At 35.1% G+C, this 20461-nt stretch overlaps 1 protein-coding gene across 1 annotated transcript in view; it reads right to left on the bottom strand.

The window, feature by feature from the left end:
• LOC149786307 (ubiquitin carboxyl-terminal hydrolase 47-like) overlaps window positions 1–20461 on the bottom strand; it is a 130007-nt gene that overhangs the window by 108442 nt on the left and 1104 nt on the right. The window contains exons 2-4 of the mRNA XM_089976694.1: window positions 14111–14320; window positions 3784–3897; window positions 395–548 (exon numbers count right to left, since the gene is read on the bottom strand). Coding sequence (XP_089832820.1) covers window positions 395–548; window positions 3784–3897; window positions 14111–14320 — 478 coding nt within the window. The remainder of the gene's footprint in view (window positions 1–394; window positions 549–3783; window positions 3898–14110; window positions 14321–20461) is intronic.

Genomic DNA, 20461 nt, shown 5'->3' with positions numbered 1-20461 from the left:
TTGTGTCCGGATTTTAGACTTTTTGGTCTCAGATCTAAGGCAGACAGGTATGAACTGCAGACAGACAGATGAACCTTGCAAAAAGTAGGATAAGATGGGCATGTGGAATAAAGAGTGGTCTCAATATGAAAACAATGGGTCTATTAAGCAAAACAAACAAAAAATCTCCAGCTTTTACCCTTCTGCTCATGTGCGAGCCAAACAGCCATTGAAAAATGATGTTTCTAACACAACTAGGCAGTATATTATTGGAAGATCACCTGGAAGTTTTAGGATTTATTCAGAAATAGCTTTCAAAATGTGTTTCATACTCGAATTTCAGACGAAAACGACAAAAACCTCCAGGGGTTAATGTGTTAAAGGAGAAAACCTTCAACAGCTTGTAAATGCTAACCTGTCTCCGATTTGATCAGGGCAGAGGAGTACGAGTATTCTGAAGAGTTGAAGGAGGTTGAGGAGATGCATGGCTTTGTGCTCTCTTCTGTACTGTAGTTGAAACAACTGGATGTTCCTGAAGCCTGGTTTTCATTGTTCACTGATGACACCGCCTATCACAAAGGACAAAAAACATACTGTGAATGGTTTAATATATGCAACCCCTATGTTTATTAATCCTTCATGAATGCACTAGTAGAGCATGGTTCACTCTGACCACCGACCCAGTGTTTTACCTCAGGCCTTTTACCCTTGAAATATTAATAAAAAATTCATGAGTACCTATATGCTTCATTGTTTCCCATTAATCGTTGAAAATTAATCTGTTATATAAAAATCACATCATCTAATTTAAAGGCCATTCACCAAAACAGCATCTGTTCTTGTCTCTTCTTAGTGATGGATAAAATAATCCAGTCATGTGATCACCCAGCAATGATGAAGTCTACTGGTAGTGTATGTTATAAATATATTTCAGCCATTTCCATGACACTCAAAATGTCAAATGTATTACTTTTTGAGTTAAACAAATTCTTAACAATCATTCTGAAAATTAGACACACCATCTTAACAATAAAAACCCATATAACTACACAGTGCCCAGCTAGCCAATGTTGGTCTGGGTATGATGATCAGATACTAGTGCTTCTGATTCCAACAGCATTATTGTCCCAAAGAAAGCGCAAAAGAAATGAATGACATGTTTCAACAGTGAATGGAAGATTTCATATCCTTAAGTGGATCAAATGGTAAATCTTCCAAATTGATCAAATTTTGGTTTAGATCTATTTAGTTGGTTTAGATCTATTTAGTTATCAATGGGTGAGATATAGTGATGGTGTACATTTGATAGGGCACTAATACAATATCCTACTTTTATTTGTATCATAGTATCAGTATTAATGGATATTGCTGTGATTATAATTATTTTCCTTTTTTTTCCCAACCCATGAATTGCTCTTACATTTACGTAGTACATGTACCAAGTCATTTTAGTAAAAACCCAATTTCAATATGAATGTTGTGGTGACCATATCTGATCTCAATGCAATGTCATATTCATTCAGGACCAACTAGACTAGGGCTGTTCAACACATGGCCTGCCAAACGTTTCTATCTGGCCCGCCGACCTTTCAAAATTTGTGCAAACTGGTAGTGGAAAACATAAGGCAAATTAATAAACAGCTTGATGATTGAGAAAAATATTACAATAGGCCCCTCCTGTGAAAAGGTTGAACATGGATCATACAGAACCTGTAAAGCAAAATTCAAGGACTTTTCAAACTGCCATTTTCAAGGACTCTTCATCACCGATTTATTGACCTTTTAAGTAGCATAATGTTGATCTAAAGGAAGGTAGCCAGCTGCCTTCATCCTTAAGTAACTTTTCCTGTGAAATTTAAGTGCACTCTCCCCCATTTTGCAGGGCATCACATTGCTTTAGACCTGTCCTTTGATTCTCTAACCCATGGATACCAATTACATCTTACCCTATCAAACACACATTTCCCTGAAGGCATACTTGACCAACTTATAATGAACTAAATTCCTTTATGGTAGATTTATCTTGGTTGCTGTTGTTGTTGTGGGGTTTAACGCCATTTTTCAGCATACAATAGGCTATACATGGCGGCCAGTATTAATGGTGGAGAAAGAAACCAGGAAAACCCCGGAAAGAACCACCAACCAACGAGAAGCTACTGGCAAGCTTTCTCACATACCCACATTGGCCGAATCTGAGACTCGAACCCACGCAGACAGAGGTGAGAGGTGAGATGGCAGTGATCAGTAACAGAGAGTGCTTTAGACCACACGGCCCCCAGATTTATCTTGGCCTCATAATGTAGTTCATTTAATATCAGAACAATATACTATGGTATTTTAGTACCCTATAATAATCAGGAATACTCATAAATGGTACCAGAATAGTTTTAGATAGACCACACCAAGGTTTTTGACCATCTATTTTAAATAATAGAAAAGTCATACATTTCATCTTTTTATTAGATTTTATCAGCTGTGTGCCAGTCTAGTACCAATCAATTAATGTTTTATCAAACTAGAAGTTTAGCAGAGGGAAGTAAATAATTAAGAATGCAGAAGCAAGCATAACAAATTAAAACGATGACAAATATATTTTTCATCTATTGTTATTTCTGTGTTTTTATGCAATTTTCACTCATTTCCAACACAACTATCTCTTTATTGAAATTCAAGTACTTTTCAAAGACTAATGACAATTTTCAAGGACTATTCAAGGACTTTTTCAACTAAAATTGAAGGACTTTTTATTTGAATAATGAAAATTCAAGGCCTTTTCAAATCTGTGTGAACCCTGTTGAGCATCCCTCAACTAGACCTTACTAAGAATGTGTTTGTAAAGCTTCATTGCAATCCTTACTGTTGTTTAGAAAGAGTAGTGGCAACTACCTTGTGCTAGTGATGAATGATGGACACTGGACAATAGATGGATGGATGGACTATAAATGTCAACACATCAGCTCTTCCTGTCTATGGCCAACAGAGCCAAGATTAGGTCCATGTGGAACTGATATCACTAACCTAGCTTGCATAAATCAGATAAGAAATGTGCTTTTCAGAGTACCAACAAACTCAGTTAATCAGATCAATAGATCTTGCTTATATTAATATGCATCCAAAATATTGCTAATATAAATCTGTACTTCAAGTCTCGTTAACATCAAATAAAAGCATGGCCTCTAGAATGGTAACAAGCAAGTAAATGCCATAGCATAAGCTCACTGGGTTGTACATATGTGATGAGACTGACAGTTTTACAAACAAAAAGATAAACAAACACAGAACTGGTGCCAGAATTCTATATTTGCAATGGAAAACACCAAACCATTATCATGTGTGTAGCAAGCAGGGATCTAATGCAAACTTGTGTATCTTACCCACTTACAACCATCATATAGCTTGCCAGGCACATCAACACACAATCCTTAAAATAGAAATATTAATTTTCTTGAAAAATTTTCTGGGGAAAATAATTTTTATTAGCAAATAATCTGAACAAAGTAAAAAAATAACTTTTCAAAATGTCCTGGTATTTCCATTACTAACAGTGACCGTATCTCTTTTCATTATGCAAACAGATGGAGTAAAGGATAAAAAGATAAACAGCTGATGATACATGGGTCGTTTTAGTAACAAGACCAATGACTACAATCATCCCCTTCTAAAGAGGCCACGTTGCAAAAGCACAACAGTATACTTCTGTAATTACCCAATCTACACAAGTCCACATTCTCACTGCATAAAATGTAGCCGTATAAAAGGGAGACAACTTAGAATTCAGCATGGTATCAAATTCATGACACTTACCTCAACTTTTTGTGGCAGCTGTCCTTCCATTTCATTGATTACAAAGGTATGCCTTCTGATTCCATGCACACAAATCTCACCAAGTGCTCTGTCCTCTGAATGATCTAAGGTCATCTGGAAATAACAAGATATCTTCATTTTGAAGCAATAATATGCACAATCTTAACAAGGTAACCTGAATTAGGCAGTGCTCTGGAGTCATTTGACATCAAGAACAGAAATCAAATAACTGTGTAATTAATGGCAGAAGGTAACAAGAGCATCATAAATGGTACACTATATGCCCACATCAACTTGTTTTCTTCATACCTTTTATCTTCTCTCTAAGTGACCTAGACCTTTGATGTATTGACACCAACAAATTAATAGGTGCCTATCTCTAATCTATGTCATCCACAAAGTCTCATCAATGTTTGTAGAATACAGATGAATTATTCTGGGTAACTGTTGTCCTTCTGGAGTTTCTATGACCTTAACCTTTGACCTTTCAACTCTCTCCACCCCAAATCATTCAAAAATGTCATTTATATCTAAGTACAAACATCACTTGGAATTAAGAATCATTATCTTTTACTCCATTTTCCAACTGCTGCTGAATATTCTCCATACCTGTAAAAATATTGTTTATTTTAGTCTTTCCAACATTAAATTTTTGAACAAGAACTCTTGAAATCTCCCCACTGTCATTGAGTAATATAACTTTTTTTCTCCTTCTAAAGTAAGAAATCTTCCGCTAATGTGATGACATGTTAAAGTTTTGTCCTTATTATGTATAGGAGGAGGAGGTTTTACCACTTTCACAAACATCTAGATTTCTTCCTCCAACGCCTGGGCCAACAGGTCAGAGGAGACAAGGGACGCAATGGTAGGGAAAAGAATGTTACAGCCTGTTTCTTGTCGAACTTGCCTCAGTCCAACATCACAGAAAAGATGTCATAACCCTGTGCTGTCTCTCAATAGAAGGCAGGACTTTCCACCCCAACATCACTCCGAAGAGAGGAATTAAGATATTCTTGTCCCCCAGTTCCTGATGGAAAGTGATGGGACTATGGGACTACCCTTACTAGCCAATATCCTAGGAGGAAGATGATGCCTGTCAAGTCACTTATACGTGAAAGGGAACATAGTGATGGGGGATGCCAATATGACTCACTTTCCTACTTGAACAGGTACATCCAGACTCCCTATCTGCATCAGGGTTGATCAGGAACACAGGAAGAGTACGTGAATCCACTAACCAGTGACCAGTGTTTGAAGACTGATGTCCAGTGTAGGCAGTGCAATTAACTCCTAAAGCCTATTAAGAGGACTAAAATAACAGTAACTGCAAGGACCAAGGGGTTTTACTTAGTCAATATGCCAAAACTGATAAGAACCCCAAAATGTCTTGTGAACACAAAATGAAGAAAATTATGCACAAATAAATTTCAACACATGTACCTCTTACAGCATCCATGAAAAAAAAAAACAATCCACATGCACATATGATACGAGAGTCAGAATGGGTCTGTTTCTTTGGTTCTTAGTGTTCTAGAACTGTCCATACTAATAAGCAGATGGAATTATATGTTAGGACAAGGAAATCGGCATCCTGGAATAGGTAAACAAGGCAACAGTTACAGGTATTGCTATTCAAAATTGATTTAATTAAATGCAGATTACAAAAAGTACCTGAACTCAAACAAAGTGCACGGAGAAACTTCAAACTGTGGTCAATAGAGGCTGCCAATGGTATAAGAAAAGTTTATAATGCCCCCCACTCAGCTGACAGACATCGCATGTTGTCAAAATAAACTGCAAGTTTTAGCAAATCATTGCACCCTTCATTTTCTGGTTGTAAATTCTTAGATGAACATTTGATTTACCAGATTTCTGATTCAGGTAGAATAGTCAGACTGCCTTTCATCCAACAACTTCATATTAAACACAACAATAAAAGATAACCTATCACATCACAGCAACCATTTTCACAAATTGATTTGCATACATTTCAACTTTTTACAAACAACTACCATAATTAATATATCATGGTGATATTATCCAATGAAATTTTCTAAAGATGTTTCACTTTTTTTATATCCTGTTTACCACTGGAACCAAATGAAATGAACATTCATAATTTTTTTTAATAATTTCAATGAAGTCAGAAGTATAAGCAATATGGCTTGCTTTGACCTTGGTAAGAACATTGTCGAAGTCAATTTATTGCCAACTCTCCGATCAAACAGTGAAATGAAAAAGTAGCAACTTACAATTACTCCGCTATTATAACAAAAAAGTCCTTCTACAGTGTTTCCCACAGGGTTGTGAGATTATGAATCAAAAGTACCCTTGGTTTTTTGGGGGGGGGGGTGCAGAACTGTCTGACAAATTAAAAAATTGGGGATCTCTGATGTACAAATAAGGGTGAAGGGAAACAATACAAGTTCATGATCTTCCCACATGTGTTGATGGAGTTGCTACAGTGTCTTGCAATGAACTGCTCTGCACACCATGCCTTTCAATCGAGTCATATCCAGCCACCATCAAGAAGTAGATATGGATTTGCTGCTTTGGACCCCGGTAAGCATGCATGAGAGTTTTATTGACAAAGAAAGAGAAAGAACGGTGGGGTAATAAGATATCTATGTTGCCCTTTTAAATTAACAGATGTGTGTGGGTTTTATTGTCTTCCTCAAAGCAGTTTCCCATAACATGCCAAAGTATAGCAATGCTTTCAAGAGTTCAGGTTCTCCAACATATATGTATGTGCCTCAATGAATAGGTGACTAGTAATTGTACACAGCTACTGGTACTTCATTTCATTAATGTGATAATTTTCTCTGGTTGGATTGTTGATGGTAAGATACAGGTAATGACTGAGTAGTACTTTTGTGCTCTGAATTACTTAAATTGAACAAAGGGAATGAGATCTGTCTTCTAAGGTTTAATTATATTTAAACAGTGTAGTATCAAATGAAAAATTACTTTTGTGACGACTTTACTTCTTGCTGTCGACGTAGGGTTTAACGCCATTTTTCAGCACACGACAGGCTATACATGGCAGCCAGTATTAATGGTGGAGGAAGAACCCAGGAAACCCCCCGGACAGAACCACTGACCCACAAGAAGCTACTGGCAAGCTTTCTCACATACCCACATTGGCTGAATCCGAGACTCGAACCCATGCAGACAGAGGTGAGATGGCAGTGATCCATAACGAAGAGTGCTTTAGACCACTCGGCCACTCAGGCCCCCTGACTTTACATATGATAAACAGCAGGCACAAGGCTGATTATGAATGTAATCATAATCGACTGTTATCATTTACATAGTGAACAGTAATCGTAATCACCATTTTAACCACTGATTTCAGAAGCTCGATAATCACAATCGTCCTTCATTGGTAGTGTAAATGCATAATGAAATCATGATTATAAATAATTACGAGCAAAAAATCACTAATTACTTTCTTAATAAGAATAATAAAAGCATCCATAAACAAAAGACCAAGAATGATGATTATTACAATAAAGAATGATTAATACTAGGTGACCAGTACATAAGCTAATTTTTCTAAAAACATACCATGTCTTATAATTTTAGGTGACCATTTATTAATTCTAAAATTCACATTCAAGTAGCAACTCTTTTATCTGGTATAAGTTTGAAGTAAAGTAAACTCCAACTAAATGTGCTTTACTTTACTCTGAGCAAAAGTTCAATTACCTACATGATTATAGAAGCCAAGTACTTTCCTTCGCTTCTGAGAATAATGCCACTTTCATACAGTTTATATAATAAGTTTGCTAATTAGGCAATTTAATTTGTATGTAAATAATTGTCAATAAACATTCACAAAGATTTAAAATTGTTAGTCTTTCAGTTATCTATGCATGAAAAGATAAGTAAATACAAAACAACTGTAATCGCAAATTATTTGGTAGTATACATAATTGTAATCATGGTTTCCTCATAACGTGTAATTGCAATGAACATCAATCATCAGTGCCAAAAAACCTGTAATCATAATTGTAATCAAGCACCTGTAATCGAACCCATTCCAAATAAACAGAATCCTGTTTTGAGATCTCTTTTGATGACATTCTTGGGGGGGGGGGGGGGGGCCAGGGGTAGTTTTAATATGAAGTATATGTACAAATACAGATGTATTTAAACCTCAAGGTAAAATGTTTCATTTTAAACAGAGATCATGGTACCTATATAATGACTGTCATACAGGTCATAATTTCTATGTTGCAGTGAATACTTTGAGTGGATGAGTACCAAATGATAACTGACTATTTTTTCAAACACTACAATTAGATTTCTCAGTAATTGGAATTATTAACAAGTGTGTTGAACATACTGATAATTTCAAAGCTAGTAATAGTATGTATTTTCTAAACCCTTAAATATTACAGGTGGAAATCAATGCAGTTTGTGTGCTGGTTTTGGTCATTTACACCATGTTATCTTGCCATAAAACCTCAAATGAGCACAGCTGAAATTTTAGACTAGAATTAATTAATTAAAACTGCTAGAGTATTTATCTATTATTGTAGTTACAAATAAGTAATAACAATGTAACCAACTAACACAGAACAAGGAATTTCTTATAATAAAAAACATGTTTCTAAAACTTCACTAAAATGTCCAAAACATTTAGAAAATACTCTGAAACAACCCCAATACAGAAGCCTTTGCACTATAATGATCATGTATCTATTCAACCTTAGTGGTCACATATGTTAAGGGTGAGTAACCTCAACTTACAACTACATGAGTAAGGGATGAATTTAAAACTGACTGTAAATCTTTTGGACTTGGTCAATAGGTCAGGTTACAAATATGCATTGTAGCTATAAATAGAATTTACCCACAAGACCTGATGTGCACTGCCATGGTGCTTAGGGACAAACAGAACATAACTGAAGTGGACACATTTTGATGCTTGTACTGAATATACTCTGTTCATATCAATGTGCACAAAATAGATGTAATGAAATTTTGACAGAGAACATCACTTCTAGTTAACTCTACCTTCAGAAACTTAACTATATTACAAACGTGTAAGATTTAAGAGATGGCCTTCGTGGGGATACTTTTCGGGCATGACATCATTAGCAAGGCATCACATTCACCTAATTCATAACCTGCCTTTTCATTTGTGATGTTTTGGAAACCAAAACACAAAATATTGCTTGTTCTAGTGGCAGCCGATTAAATATTGTTACCTAAATGTAATTACAAAAAAGTAATCAAGATATTCCTTTCCGTAAGAATTAATCACAATGTATAGGCAACAACTGGGAGTCAGATGGCCACAATGCATTGTGCAAAAGCACAAAAGCCCTAACAAAAAAAACAAATAATTCTATTTGAATATCATGTTTTGAATGTTTGTAATTCATGCAATATAGCTGATCCGTAAAAATCAGGCAATTCAAATTTTGCAACTAAATAAAGTGTTTTGCTTTACCATTAGTTGTGCTTCAGCAACCTCCAAAGCTTTAATTAACCCAAGTTCTAACACCAAGGTTTGGTTTTCACTCAATCTACCCCACCCCACCCATTTTCTGACACCAAGGGAATATCTGACTCCCAATGTTGCACTCTAAGGGGATACACTTTTAATGGCTACATTCAATTTTCTGCACTTCAAAACATATAGTCTAGAAATGATACAAAGGACTTTTGAACAAAACTGCATTATAAATGAAGAAGCTTAAGAGGGCAGAAACCAAAAGCCTGTGTTCAAAATTGCAAAATAAGAAACTCCCAGGCTGTAATTGGATTATCTAGAAGTCCTTCATGCACTACTTAGCATGGGCAAGTAACTAACTCTCATTCAGGTATAACACTGGGTGAGGCAATTACAGACCCCGTGCATAGGCAACTTAAGTTCCTTTTCAACTTTAGAGGGCGCTTTTGAATTTGAATTTGGTACAGTGAAAAGAAACCATTAAAGAATTATGTAGCCTAGGCATTTGTCTGTTTCCTCTACCAGCAATTACCCAATGTAGCTGCTGCCTACCCTACACAGCTACAACACTAGTGACAAGCTCAGCTAATCAGATCCAAATCTCCTCATCAACATCCACAAATCTTGCCCTTAATCAAACTTCTTTGAGATAATGATGAAATAAGCTCCTACTCCAAGTTTGATCCAAGTGGTAACAAACTCAGCCAATTAGATACATAATCAACTAATTATTATGTGTGGACCTCAATGATTATTGAACTTTTCCATGACCTTGATGATACAAGAACATATTCCAAGTCTGAACTAAATATGGCCACAAGAGTCGTAGCAAGCAAGTAATGGCAGATGGAAAGATCATGAATTAGACCAATTTCATAAACCTACCATATTTCATGCGTTTTTTCGAAGAAATTATTCTTTTAAAAGTACGAAAAATTATACGTAAAAAAAATATTAATTTGGTGTACTGACTACGTAAAAAAAATAAATAAAGGGTTTGAACCTAAACAAGGTTTAAATGACACATGATGCTTGGCAACCTAACAGCACAGATATAAAAAAATAAACAGAACATTGCTTTTATCTAATGTTGCTTTCAACCCAATTACAGTTCTGATTTTTTAAAGTACTCAAATACGTTATAAATTAAAGTGTGTATGATGGGGGGGGGACAATAACACTCATAACGGTCATTACAATTTTAGATATTTGTTTCACAGAATCTGTCTAGCTACTAGAGAGAGAGAGAGAGAGAGAGAGAGAGAGAGAGAGAGAGAGAGGGAAAAAAAGGGTTACATGGTGATTGTTATCTTTATTGTTCAGTAACCTGCTGAATATGCTAATCCTTATGTAAACACTACAAGGGCACTATTATATTCCATTGGCAAGTAAAACCTGAATAAATAAATCGTTCTTGTTATAATTACGAGATCCACTGTCACTGGGCCACATGGCTATGCAGACCTATTATACAAAATATTAAATTCACTTTTGCCTTTAGCTTGCTCTTTTCCAGTAAATACTGTATTGAAGACCAGATTCGCATCAACAGATCAAATTAGTGATGCTCTATGCAGGGAAATTAGGCCACACATAGGGTATTGAAAATGTGTCCTACAAGCCCAATAACAGTATTAACATAATGATACTTGTGTTAAAAACAGTTGGGAAACAAAATGGCAAATGAATTTAATTTGTCATTTTGCATATCTAAGCTATCTGAAACGTGAACTTCAGTTCTTGATGCAAATAACAATCATAAAAGTATGTAGTGAAATACAATAATAAAAGAAAGAAATGATCAATGACCTTTCTGCATGAGTATAAAAGATTATTATTATATCATGTTTATCTCCTGTTTCACTATTTGATACCTCAGTTAAGAACTTACCCAAAGTTAATCACTATTCGTAACTTGCTTAGAAAAAAAAATACCCTAATTATTGGATGTACCCAAGTCGTACTTTGGTATATTTTTGAAGCCATTTGAAATAGGAACCTGTCTTCAGTTTTAACATTAAAAAATGAAATAAAATAAAAGATATATAAAAAAGTAACAAAAATTAAAAGGGCAATACTTTCTATCACTTTGGCAAATGTAAATCTTCAAAGTAGAACATTTTATGTACAAAAACCTAAGAGGATTTTACAAAAAATATGAAGTTTTAAATACAAAAATATATATATTAATTAATTATCATTTGTATAGCATGATGGTGTATGAAAAATTAAATGGCATGAAAAATAACACGAAATATGGTACTTAGACTTACAGTAAACTGAACTAAAAACCATTATGCAAGGAATTTTATTAAAGCCCAAGATTTTTCCAAGACATCTGATTTTTTAACTGCATGAAAGAACATTATGTATTAAATGGACTTCAGATTATGGCTTTTGTGCAACTGTCCTGTAGTAGGTGTTGGGTTGGAAGTAGTTGGTCAATAGAGATGCTGTAGGGATTTGAGATGGCAAGTCCTCCAAACTGAATTAGTTCAAACTGCTTTCAATCTGAAACATAGCAGTTTCAAAAGACCATGGCTGATCAAATCTCACAGCATTATGTCCTGGGCTATACATTTCCAAAACCAGAGAAAGTAAAATTTTCCATGGTGCGAGTCCTGGACAAGTGCCTTTTTCCTATTATAAAGCAAGTCAGCCAAGCACTCATTTTTATACTTAGATCACTAGATCTGCCTTCACCTGGCCATTCAAACCCTCTGGGCATCATGAATGCTTGAATCGAACTCCATTTATTCATTCATATCCTGTCATACTACAGTAAGTGGTCACTGATAACTGTCACTTGTGCACAATTTATGTTACTGCTTGACTGTGTATAGGGTTAAGCAACCAAATTATCAGCCAATCAAAACATTTCAAGCAAAATTAATCTGTTATGATTAATCAGCAGTGCTTTAAATGACCTTGTTATAATGTGTATTCTTAACACAGATACTCATCAGCAAATCACCCATTGATTTTAATCTATTGAGTCACTGCAATGAAATTAATGAAAGGCACTTTATCAACTTAAGTGTCCATTTCCTTTGTGAACTGATTAAAAACAGTAAAGTCTTTAATTTTTTGATAGATTACTCAGAAAATTGACTTAAACATGCTGTACTGCATCTGAAATGAAAATTTATGCTGAAGCAGTGATCTGTGCATTGCATGTTATGATCACTTTAGTAGAATCAACAGTCAAATAACATAATAGTTTCCATATGGATAAAATGAGTTTACTAAATTATTTTCACAAGAAAGGCCATAAGTAAGATTCAAAGAAAGAAAACGTATGTGAAAGTGGAAAGATAAAACAAAATGCAAAACAAGTCAAATAGGAAACAAAGAAATGACACCAGCCATCATATCCTGAAAATCCATGAAATTAGAGTTGCTAACTATTAACACTCCACTAGGAAAAGTAATTTTAAAATTTAATGAGAATGAAATGAAAAATAAATAAAATGAGCTCTTTTTAACATAACATACACACAAGCCCAATACTGAAAAACACTTTCTGATATGGAAATACTTTGCTTCAGCAGCCAATGTGGATATGAGAGAAAGCTTGCCAGTAGCTTCTCAAGGGTCGGTGGTTCTTTCCGGGGTTTTCCTGGGTTCTTCCTCCACCATTAATACTGGCCGCCATGTATAGCCTATCGTGTGCTGAAAAATGGCGTTAAACCCAACAACAACAACAACAACTTTGCTTCAGTAGAAGAACAGTCTTAACATGGTGCTAATTATAAGAACAGACTCAAGACTTGAGGCTTTCTTCTGTCAATTGATCAAGTCTATAGAGATAAAGTTAGAGAAGGTCTAAACTCCAGTAATTCCTACCCATTCTTGCTGATGAAAATACTAATGATAATATACCTGAACAAGAAATAATGCATATGAGATAATCTGACAATAACAAAAATTACAAATCAAACCCTTTGAAGAAATAAATATGTTGTACTATTTGTTTTTAGCATGGACTTAAAATGCATTCTTCTTGTCAAACATAGACAAGAGATAGACATTTTGGGACAAGTGAAAATGTAAATGGGACAAGGTATTTTCGAGTAATTGTAATCACCAGTAATCAGACATTTTAAACAAATAATTACATCAAATGCAATAAACAATAAGACTAGGGTAAAGATCACACTACCATAGCTGCCAACCATCCAGGCTCACAATTAGTGAAAATAGGGATAAAATGTTGTGAATTTGGACACGAATTAGTGAAAAATACCATGACAATAACTAGGCTAAGATGCTTGCTACCGGGCCAACTGTACTAATCAGCTCTAGATCTACTATCATGACCAGCAGTACCGAACCATTTCGGCAACTGCGAATATCACGACTAGCGCTTAACGGGAAATTGGTTATTTATTAAAGATTTAAAATAATTGAGGATTGGAAAATTTGTGAATTTTTGGCTTACGGAGTGAATCCGTGAATCGCTGAAAAAGTCGTGAAATTCACACCAAATTCATGAGGGTTGGCAGCTATGCGTCAGGCACAGCAAAAGACAATAAGGATTTTTTAAAAAGTAGTTCTGAGCGCATGGACACCTTGACTGAGACGACTAGACTGAGATAAGAAAAGTAAGGTTAGCAAAACAGCTAGATTTCTCCGTCTCATGGGTGAGAAATAGGTATATACATATATTGTATTTCTTGCTTTGCTCCCACTTCTCCATGTTCAACTCTCATTTCTCGTTAAACAGCTCTGTACGATGTACTATTATTCAATGTTAATTTCAGGATATCTTGATTCATTAATAATGCTGGCACTATCACACTGATCACTCATTCATACATAATACTGCTAGTCTTGATAATCAATGAGGATTAAGGAACTCACCACTTCAATTTGTCCTCCTTCTACTTGTCTTTCATACTGCAAGGTTATGGTATGAGGCACATAACCGAACTGTTTGGCCACCTCCTGGATAAACTCCGAGACCAAGACAGTGGCTGGCAGGTTAAGGCTGTGCTTCACACCATGGCACTGCGTATCTACCATGTCCTTGATGATACAAAGCACCTTCTCCCCATCTGCCACACATGCATCCTACAAAATAACAAAAAAAAAATGTGTTTAATTTAGTTTACAAAAATAATAATAATAATTGAAGAAAAAAAAAATTAACCCATGAACAGCACTTACTATTTCTGATTGTCACGATGGATGTCATGGTGACAGTGACATCCTTTTGATCTCAAAATTGTCAGGCTTTTCTATCAGCAAAGGCAACCCAATGTACAGGTGGCTGAAGGCATATGCTGTCAAATTCAAGTAATTTTCAAAATTCCATTTCATGAATTGCAGTATCACTGAACTTTGGCCTTTAAGATGCCAAAATGAATAAGCTTCTTTCTGTAGTTTCTACAGCTGGGTATTGACAGCTATCTGTATCACAAAACTGCAATAATTGAAATTGATATGATGTGTATCACAATAGTATTAAATACATTTTTTAAAAATACAAAACATTTGACAAGCGATCCATGTTTGCAAACATCTGTGGAATCATTGTAATTGTCTTTCCTTTTGTTTTTATCTTTCTTTTTAATATGCACTAAACACGGATTTAACTGACTAAAGTAATTTACAAGAACTTAACAGCTATCACTTGTTGGTGCACTCCATTCTAGACAAAAATCTTTTTAAAAAACGTCCTTTTAGGTCTGGAAACTAAGCACAACATTAACGGATGTCATTTTCCTGACAAAATACACATATGTAATTGTGTTCTGAGTAAAACGAAAGCATAAGTTGGTATGCATATGGAAATACTTTTTTTTTATGTACATTTTTCCTCGGATATCTTGTATGTTGTTGTTGTGGGGTTTAACACCATTTTTCAGCACATGATAGGCCATACATGGCGACCAGTATTAATGGTAGAGGAAGAACCTGGAGAAAAAAAAACGGAAAGAACCACCGAGCCACAAGAAGCTACTGGCAAGCTTTCTCACATACCCACATTGGCTGAATCCGAGACTTGAACCGGTGCAGACAGGTGAGATGGCAGTGATCTGTAACGGAAAGCACTTTGGACCACTTGGCCTCTCGATATCTTGTACAGTGTATCCCCTTGGGGTGCAAGACTGAGAGTCAAAACTCACCTTGTTGTCAAAACTGGGGGTCAGGCTGAGTAAAAAACTAACTCTGGTATCAGAAATGGGGGTCAAATTAAAATTTTTTGGGGGTCTCTGAAGCGCAAATGAGGGTAAAGGGAAACACTGCTTGTATTTAATATTGGACAGTTAAATGATACTGATTGTGCTTTCATAGTATTATTTCTCCTCTGAATATATCACAGTAAAAGCAGGCACCTGCTTAAATTTTGAACACCAAGGAAGATGTTTATTTAAGTAGAGTATAATATTCACTTTCAAGAGGGGAAGATTCTTAATCAAACCACAGTATGGGGTATGCTACTAATAAGAAAAAATATTTTCAAGTATTAATAAGTTAAAGTTTATGACAAAATTCTTTAATTTACAAATTGTATGTGTAACAATTATTTTGGTACATAGAGTCAGTAGACAGAAACACCGACTCTGACAGGCTAAAATGCTCAGAAATCCAGCGAAAAATAATACATACCACTGAAAGTTTGATGGGTGTGAAATAAATGGGAAAGGGAACTAAGGAAAACAAACAAAGTTACTCATCATTGGTTTGCTTGTGGCTCAATATGAAGAACATTTCATAATCTTTCTAAAACCATTGCATCTGCAGAACCTGAATGGCCTAGATCTGAGTGCAAGGTACATGAAGGAAAAACTGAAGAATAAAATTAAATAGATTGTGGGATTGTATCCTGAATACCTGAAAATAATGTAACTCAAGTATTTACGAGAGCAATGTGGGTAAAAGTTGTCCATGTTGCTATTATGTGTAAAAGGTACCCAAAGATCCCAAACTTAAAGAGAATGGAACAACCAAAGAAATTGTGCAGGCACTCAATAAAGCATTGAAGGATTCTGGATTACTCAACAGATGTAGAAAAGTAAACTAATCTGGGTTTGGAAGTGATGGCATCTCTGTGATAAAAGGATTATGAGGTGTTGTGGCACATCTCAAAAGTGACCAAACTTGTTTGACTGAAAACCTCTGCATAGCACCACAGCTTGAACGTGCTGCTAAAGAGTGTCTGAAAGACACATGAACACTGCAGTGGATGTATTAACTTCAGTACATTTTAATAAAAACTCCCAGATGAGATCACTGAACTGATTAAAGTGTATATTTGTAAGCCATGAGAAGATAAGTGGCACTTGGCACTACAGCTGTGAAGTAAGAGCTTCTGCTATCTGGTGATTAACCACATGTCTCAGAAACACTTAATTATGCAAATCTGGATGCAAAGTTTTTATGTGGGACACAGTTAATCACACATGCAGAATTCCTGGGTATGCATGCATGCAAATAGCTGGGTGGCAAATGCAAAGACTTGTCGGGTGGCAAATGCAAAGACTTGTCAGTCCTACTTCAACCACCTACTGACTGGGAGGGTATGTCGACTAATTATCGTTTTAGCTGTGCTGATATTTACAATGACAGAATTCAGTTGCTAAAAGACCTCCAGCTGTGCAAGCTGTATTTATATGAGTACATCAAAAGAACATGATACAACAGCTCGGCGGCAAGTTCAAAGACTTTGATTATCAGCATGGGTGAGAAAATGTGCAGATATTTACAATGACTGAATTCAGAAGCATAACAACCAAATGATATAGATGTGGTTATTATAAGAGTACATCATAAATTTTTGAGCTTTGAACTAGATTAAATTGGACAGTGACAATTATAGAATATGATGAATCACACAAATGTGGACTTTATTTTCACTGTTTAATTGTAACATGTCTGGATTTAAGATATTACCATATTTCATGTAATTTTTCCTACATGAAAAAATAATTATTAATTTCAGTGTAAGAAAAATTATATGTAAAATAAATATTTATCATTTGGTGGTACTGACCATGTATGATAAAAAAGGGATCATACCTGAACAAGTTCTACGGAACGCATGCTACTCGACAACCTAACAGCACAAACATACAATGTAAACATATATTTTATGCCTCATTCTGCTCTCAACTCAAGAATCTAATTACAACAGAAATAAAAGTACTCAAAAAGATTTTTGTCGTTATTAGCGAACGAGAGAGAGAGGATTATGTCTCAGTGTGCAAGCTTGTCTGCATTTAGGGCATATGTAGCTGTTATGTTGTGTAATGCTGGCAAAATGATTAAGATGGTCTGAACATTAGTTATAGGTATTATTTATTAGTAATTGTACACAACAATATGAGTCCACTGTCAAGAAATTAAGTGCAACTTGTATTTTTACAGCAACAATAATCTCATTATCAAACTGTAATAAAAAAATAAGGAACTTGAAATCATGTTTTAGTTAATGCATGCACGCGTGCATGTGAGAGAGATGAAACAAACTTTTGTCAGTGTACAAGACTGTATTTATTCAGGGTGATTTTTATTTTGTAGCTTTTGCAAAGAGAAAAAAAATACTATTTTCAGTCACCTGACGATTGTGATAATCCTCATTTATTACGACCGTACTATATTCCATTATCAATAAACATTGATAAATGAACAATTCATTCTTGTATTAACTCATTCAACCCTGAGCACTATTATCAGTATCTCTGCTGCTTGTGCCCCTGAGTTTTTGCCTGTTTGAACAATTTTGAAAAAATTGTGCACATGCATTCACTCTTACCTTAATTTCTCTTCTTATATCCAGTTAAAATCCCAAAAAATTGTCACCAATTATTCCAAATTAATTTGTCTACAAAGTGATGTATTTTTTTCTTCCTATTTGTCAAAGTCTTTCACAACTTATTTATACACTATTTACAAAAGTATGTGCAACGTTTATCTGCAAGAACTCTATCATCATTGCTGTCAGCATCCTCATCTTTTGACGATTAAATCTCAGAAACTTCTATGTCCGAATATAAATCTCGCAAAATATCCAACTGATGAACATATCTTTCCTCAGCTTGCTCAATGTTTTCGAGATCAAACCTGAGAAACTCCTCATTTTTGCTCTCATCAAAAATCATTCTTGCATCCGCCATCATTTATGATTTTTTATGAAAAGAACATGTGTAGTGAAACTTCTCTCAAACAGTAACCCTTGGCTTCTGAACAATTCAAATTTCCACAAATGAAAGCAAAATCATTTCTAATTGGTTTTATAGTTGTCTGGTTCTTGGAGAAAAAAACACATTTGTAACCAATCAAAGATGTATCTAACACATCATTCATCATGACTGGAGACAGGATCGGCCATTGAATACAGTAAACAAACCACGACTACAGGCAGGATCGGCCAATGAATGCAGAAACTGGATCACACCCCCAGACGGGATCAGGGCCGTATGAGTTAATTACGATGTACAGTGTCACAACAGCCACATGGCTATGCATTGTTATTTACATTGTAATTAAACATGCTTAGCGCTTTGGTTATCCAGCTGAAACCAGACTGAGGGCAAGAATGGACAGAAGAGGTTAAATCAGAGAGGCTGCCAGCAGGGAAAAGAGGCTCTCTTCAGGGAAATGAAAATCTGTCAATGTGCTATTGAAGCTGTTGTCTATACAGCAGATGTTATAAGGATAAGTGATCATATGTATTACTTGTTATTCGAATTCACAAATAAAGATAATAGTGGGGTATATCATAGAATAGATTTGCAATAAAATGTTAATGATATCCAAGTCAAAACATAACAAGCACTTAAAAGATAGTATATGTATATATATGAATCAATTTAACAGTCTGTGACTTTCAAATTTATGATGGAAAATGACAAGGATTTTATATTTTACGTTTGTATGACTATAATGAAATAATAAAACTAGCTGGCCAAAGGTCTGTGGTCTTCACTTTAGCATGTACTGAGTTGTAATTTTTGCTGGATAAGAAAACATCAAAGGGCTTAAGAACTCATTATAAAATGTACTTGGTGTTTTGTTGCGGTGACAGACTTAAGGAGAACTAATTAACAATAATACTTAACTCTTTACCTTCTGCTGATGCAAATATGCAACCATAAAAATAGCCTTGTAACCCTAGAGATGCATATACAAGCTGCTAATAATACTCTCTCTGTCCCCGCTGGTTCATTCATGCATTTCTGGCCAAGGGTTCGGAAACCCCCAATTTGCATATACACATTTCATATTAAAGCTTTGTATTGGATGAACTTACAAACATCCGTTCTTTTTAAAATATTTAGTCAATGAAAATAGTCTTTACATAAAATGATGAATGTATTCTATTAGTAGTTTTACAGCATATAAGCAGGAAATTCTATTGAAAATGAGGTCAATTGTGACAGTAAAACAAAATGTCAACATTCATGTATTCCGGCGACAACTCTGATAAAAGTTTTGAAGGATCTGAAAGTGATGACATTGCAAATGATATTGATTTTAATCAGATTCAAGATGAAGGATTGGACATTAGTATAAGTCTTGTTTCGAGACCTGACATTTCAGATTTATCTGAATCAGAGGATGAAATGCACGACGATCAAATCTGGTCGGAACACGAGACAAGTAAACGTGGACGACATTACAGCAGTTTTAGGGCCAACATTTATTTTATAAGAAAGTGAAAGGGAGATAGATTTATTTTTAGATGCTTCAGGCAGGATCATAAAAAGATACCAAATCTGCAATAAACAAGTTGACAAGTTGTGCAAAATAGTGGTGAGAAAAGTAATCTGATATATATTATAAACACAAACAGCTATATATTGAGGTCATTTTTTAATTATAGATATGGGAATATAAACATTGATTTCTGTGGATTATATGTACTTGTTGGTGGAAATTAGTGGCACAAAAATTTTAAGTTCCATGTTTTATCAAAAGAAAGCAGTCAGTGTGCAATAGTCTCAGGACAGAAATCAACTTGTTCTGATAACTCTGACATGGTGAATAGCTGGTTGTGCACTCAACTTTGTAAATGCTCAGGCAATCTAGGTCTTCATGATTGACAAGGGTATCTTTTATTAACTAAAAATAGCCTTTCCAGTATAAGTAATATGCTCTCAACTCATTCCACGTGCTATTAATGGGTCACTGATAAAACAGTTTTTTTGCACTGGAAAGTCAAAATGTTTATTTGTATCAAAATTTCTATCCATTTCAGACCTGGGA

The sequence above is a fragment of the Sinohyriopsis cumingii genome, chromosome 12 (genome assembly GCF_028554795.1).
Source record: "Sinohyriopsis cumingii isolate HCF-2022 chromosome 12, ASM2855479v2, whole genome shotgun sequence".
Lineage (NCBI taxonomy): Eukaryota > Metazoa > Mollusca > Bivalvia > Unionida > Unionidae > Sinohyriopsis > Sinohyriopsis cumingii.
This window is presented reverse-complemented; position numbering and strand designations above follow the sequence as displayed.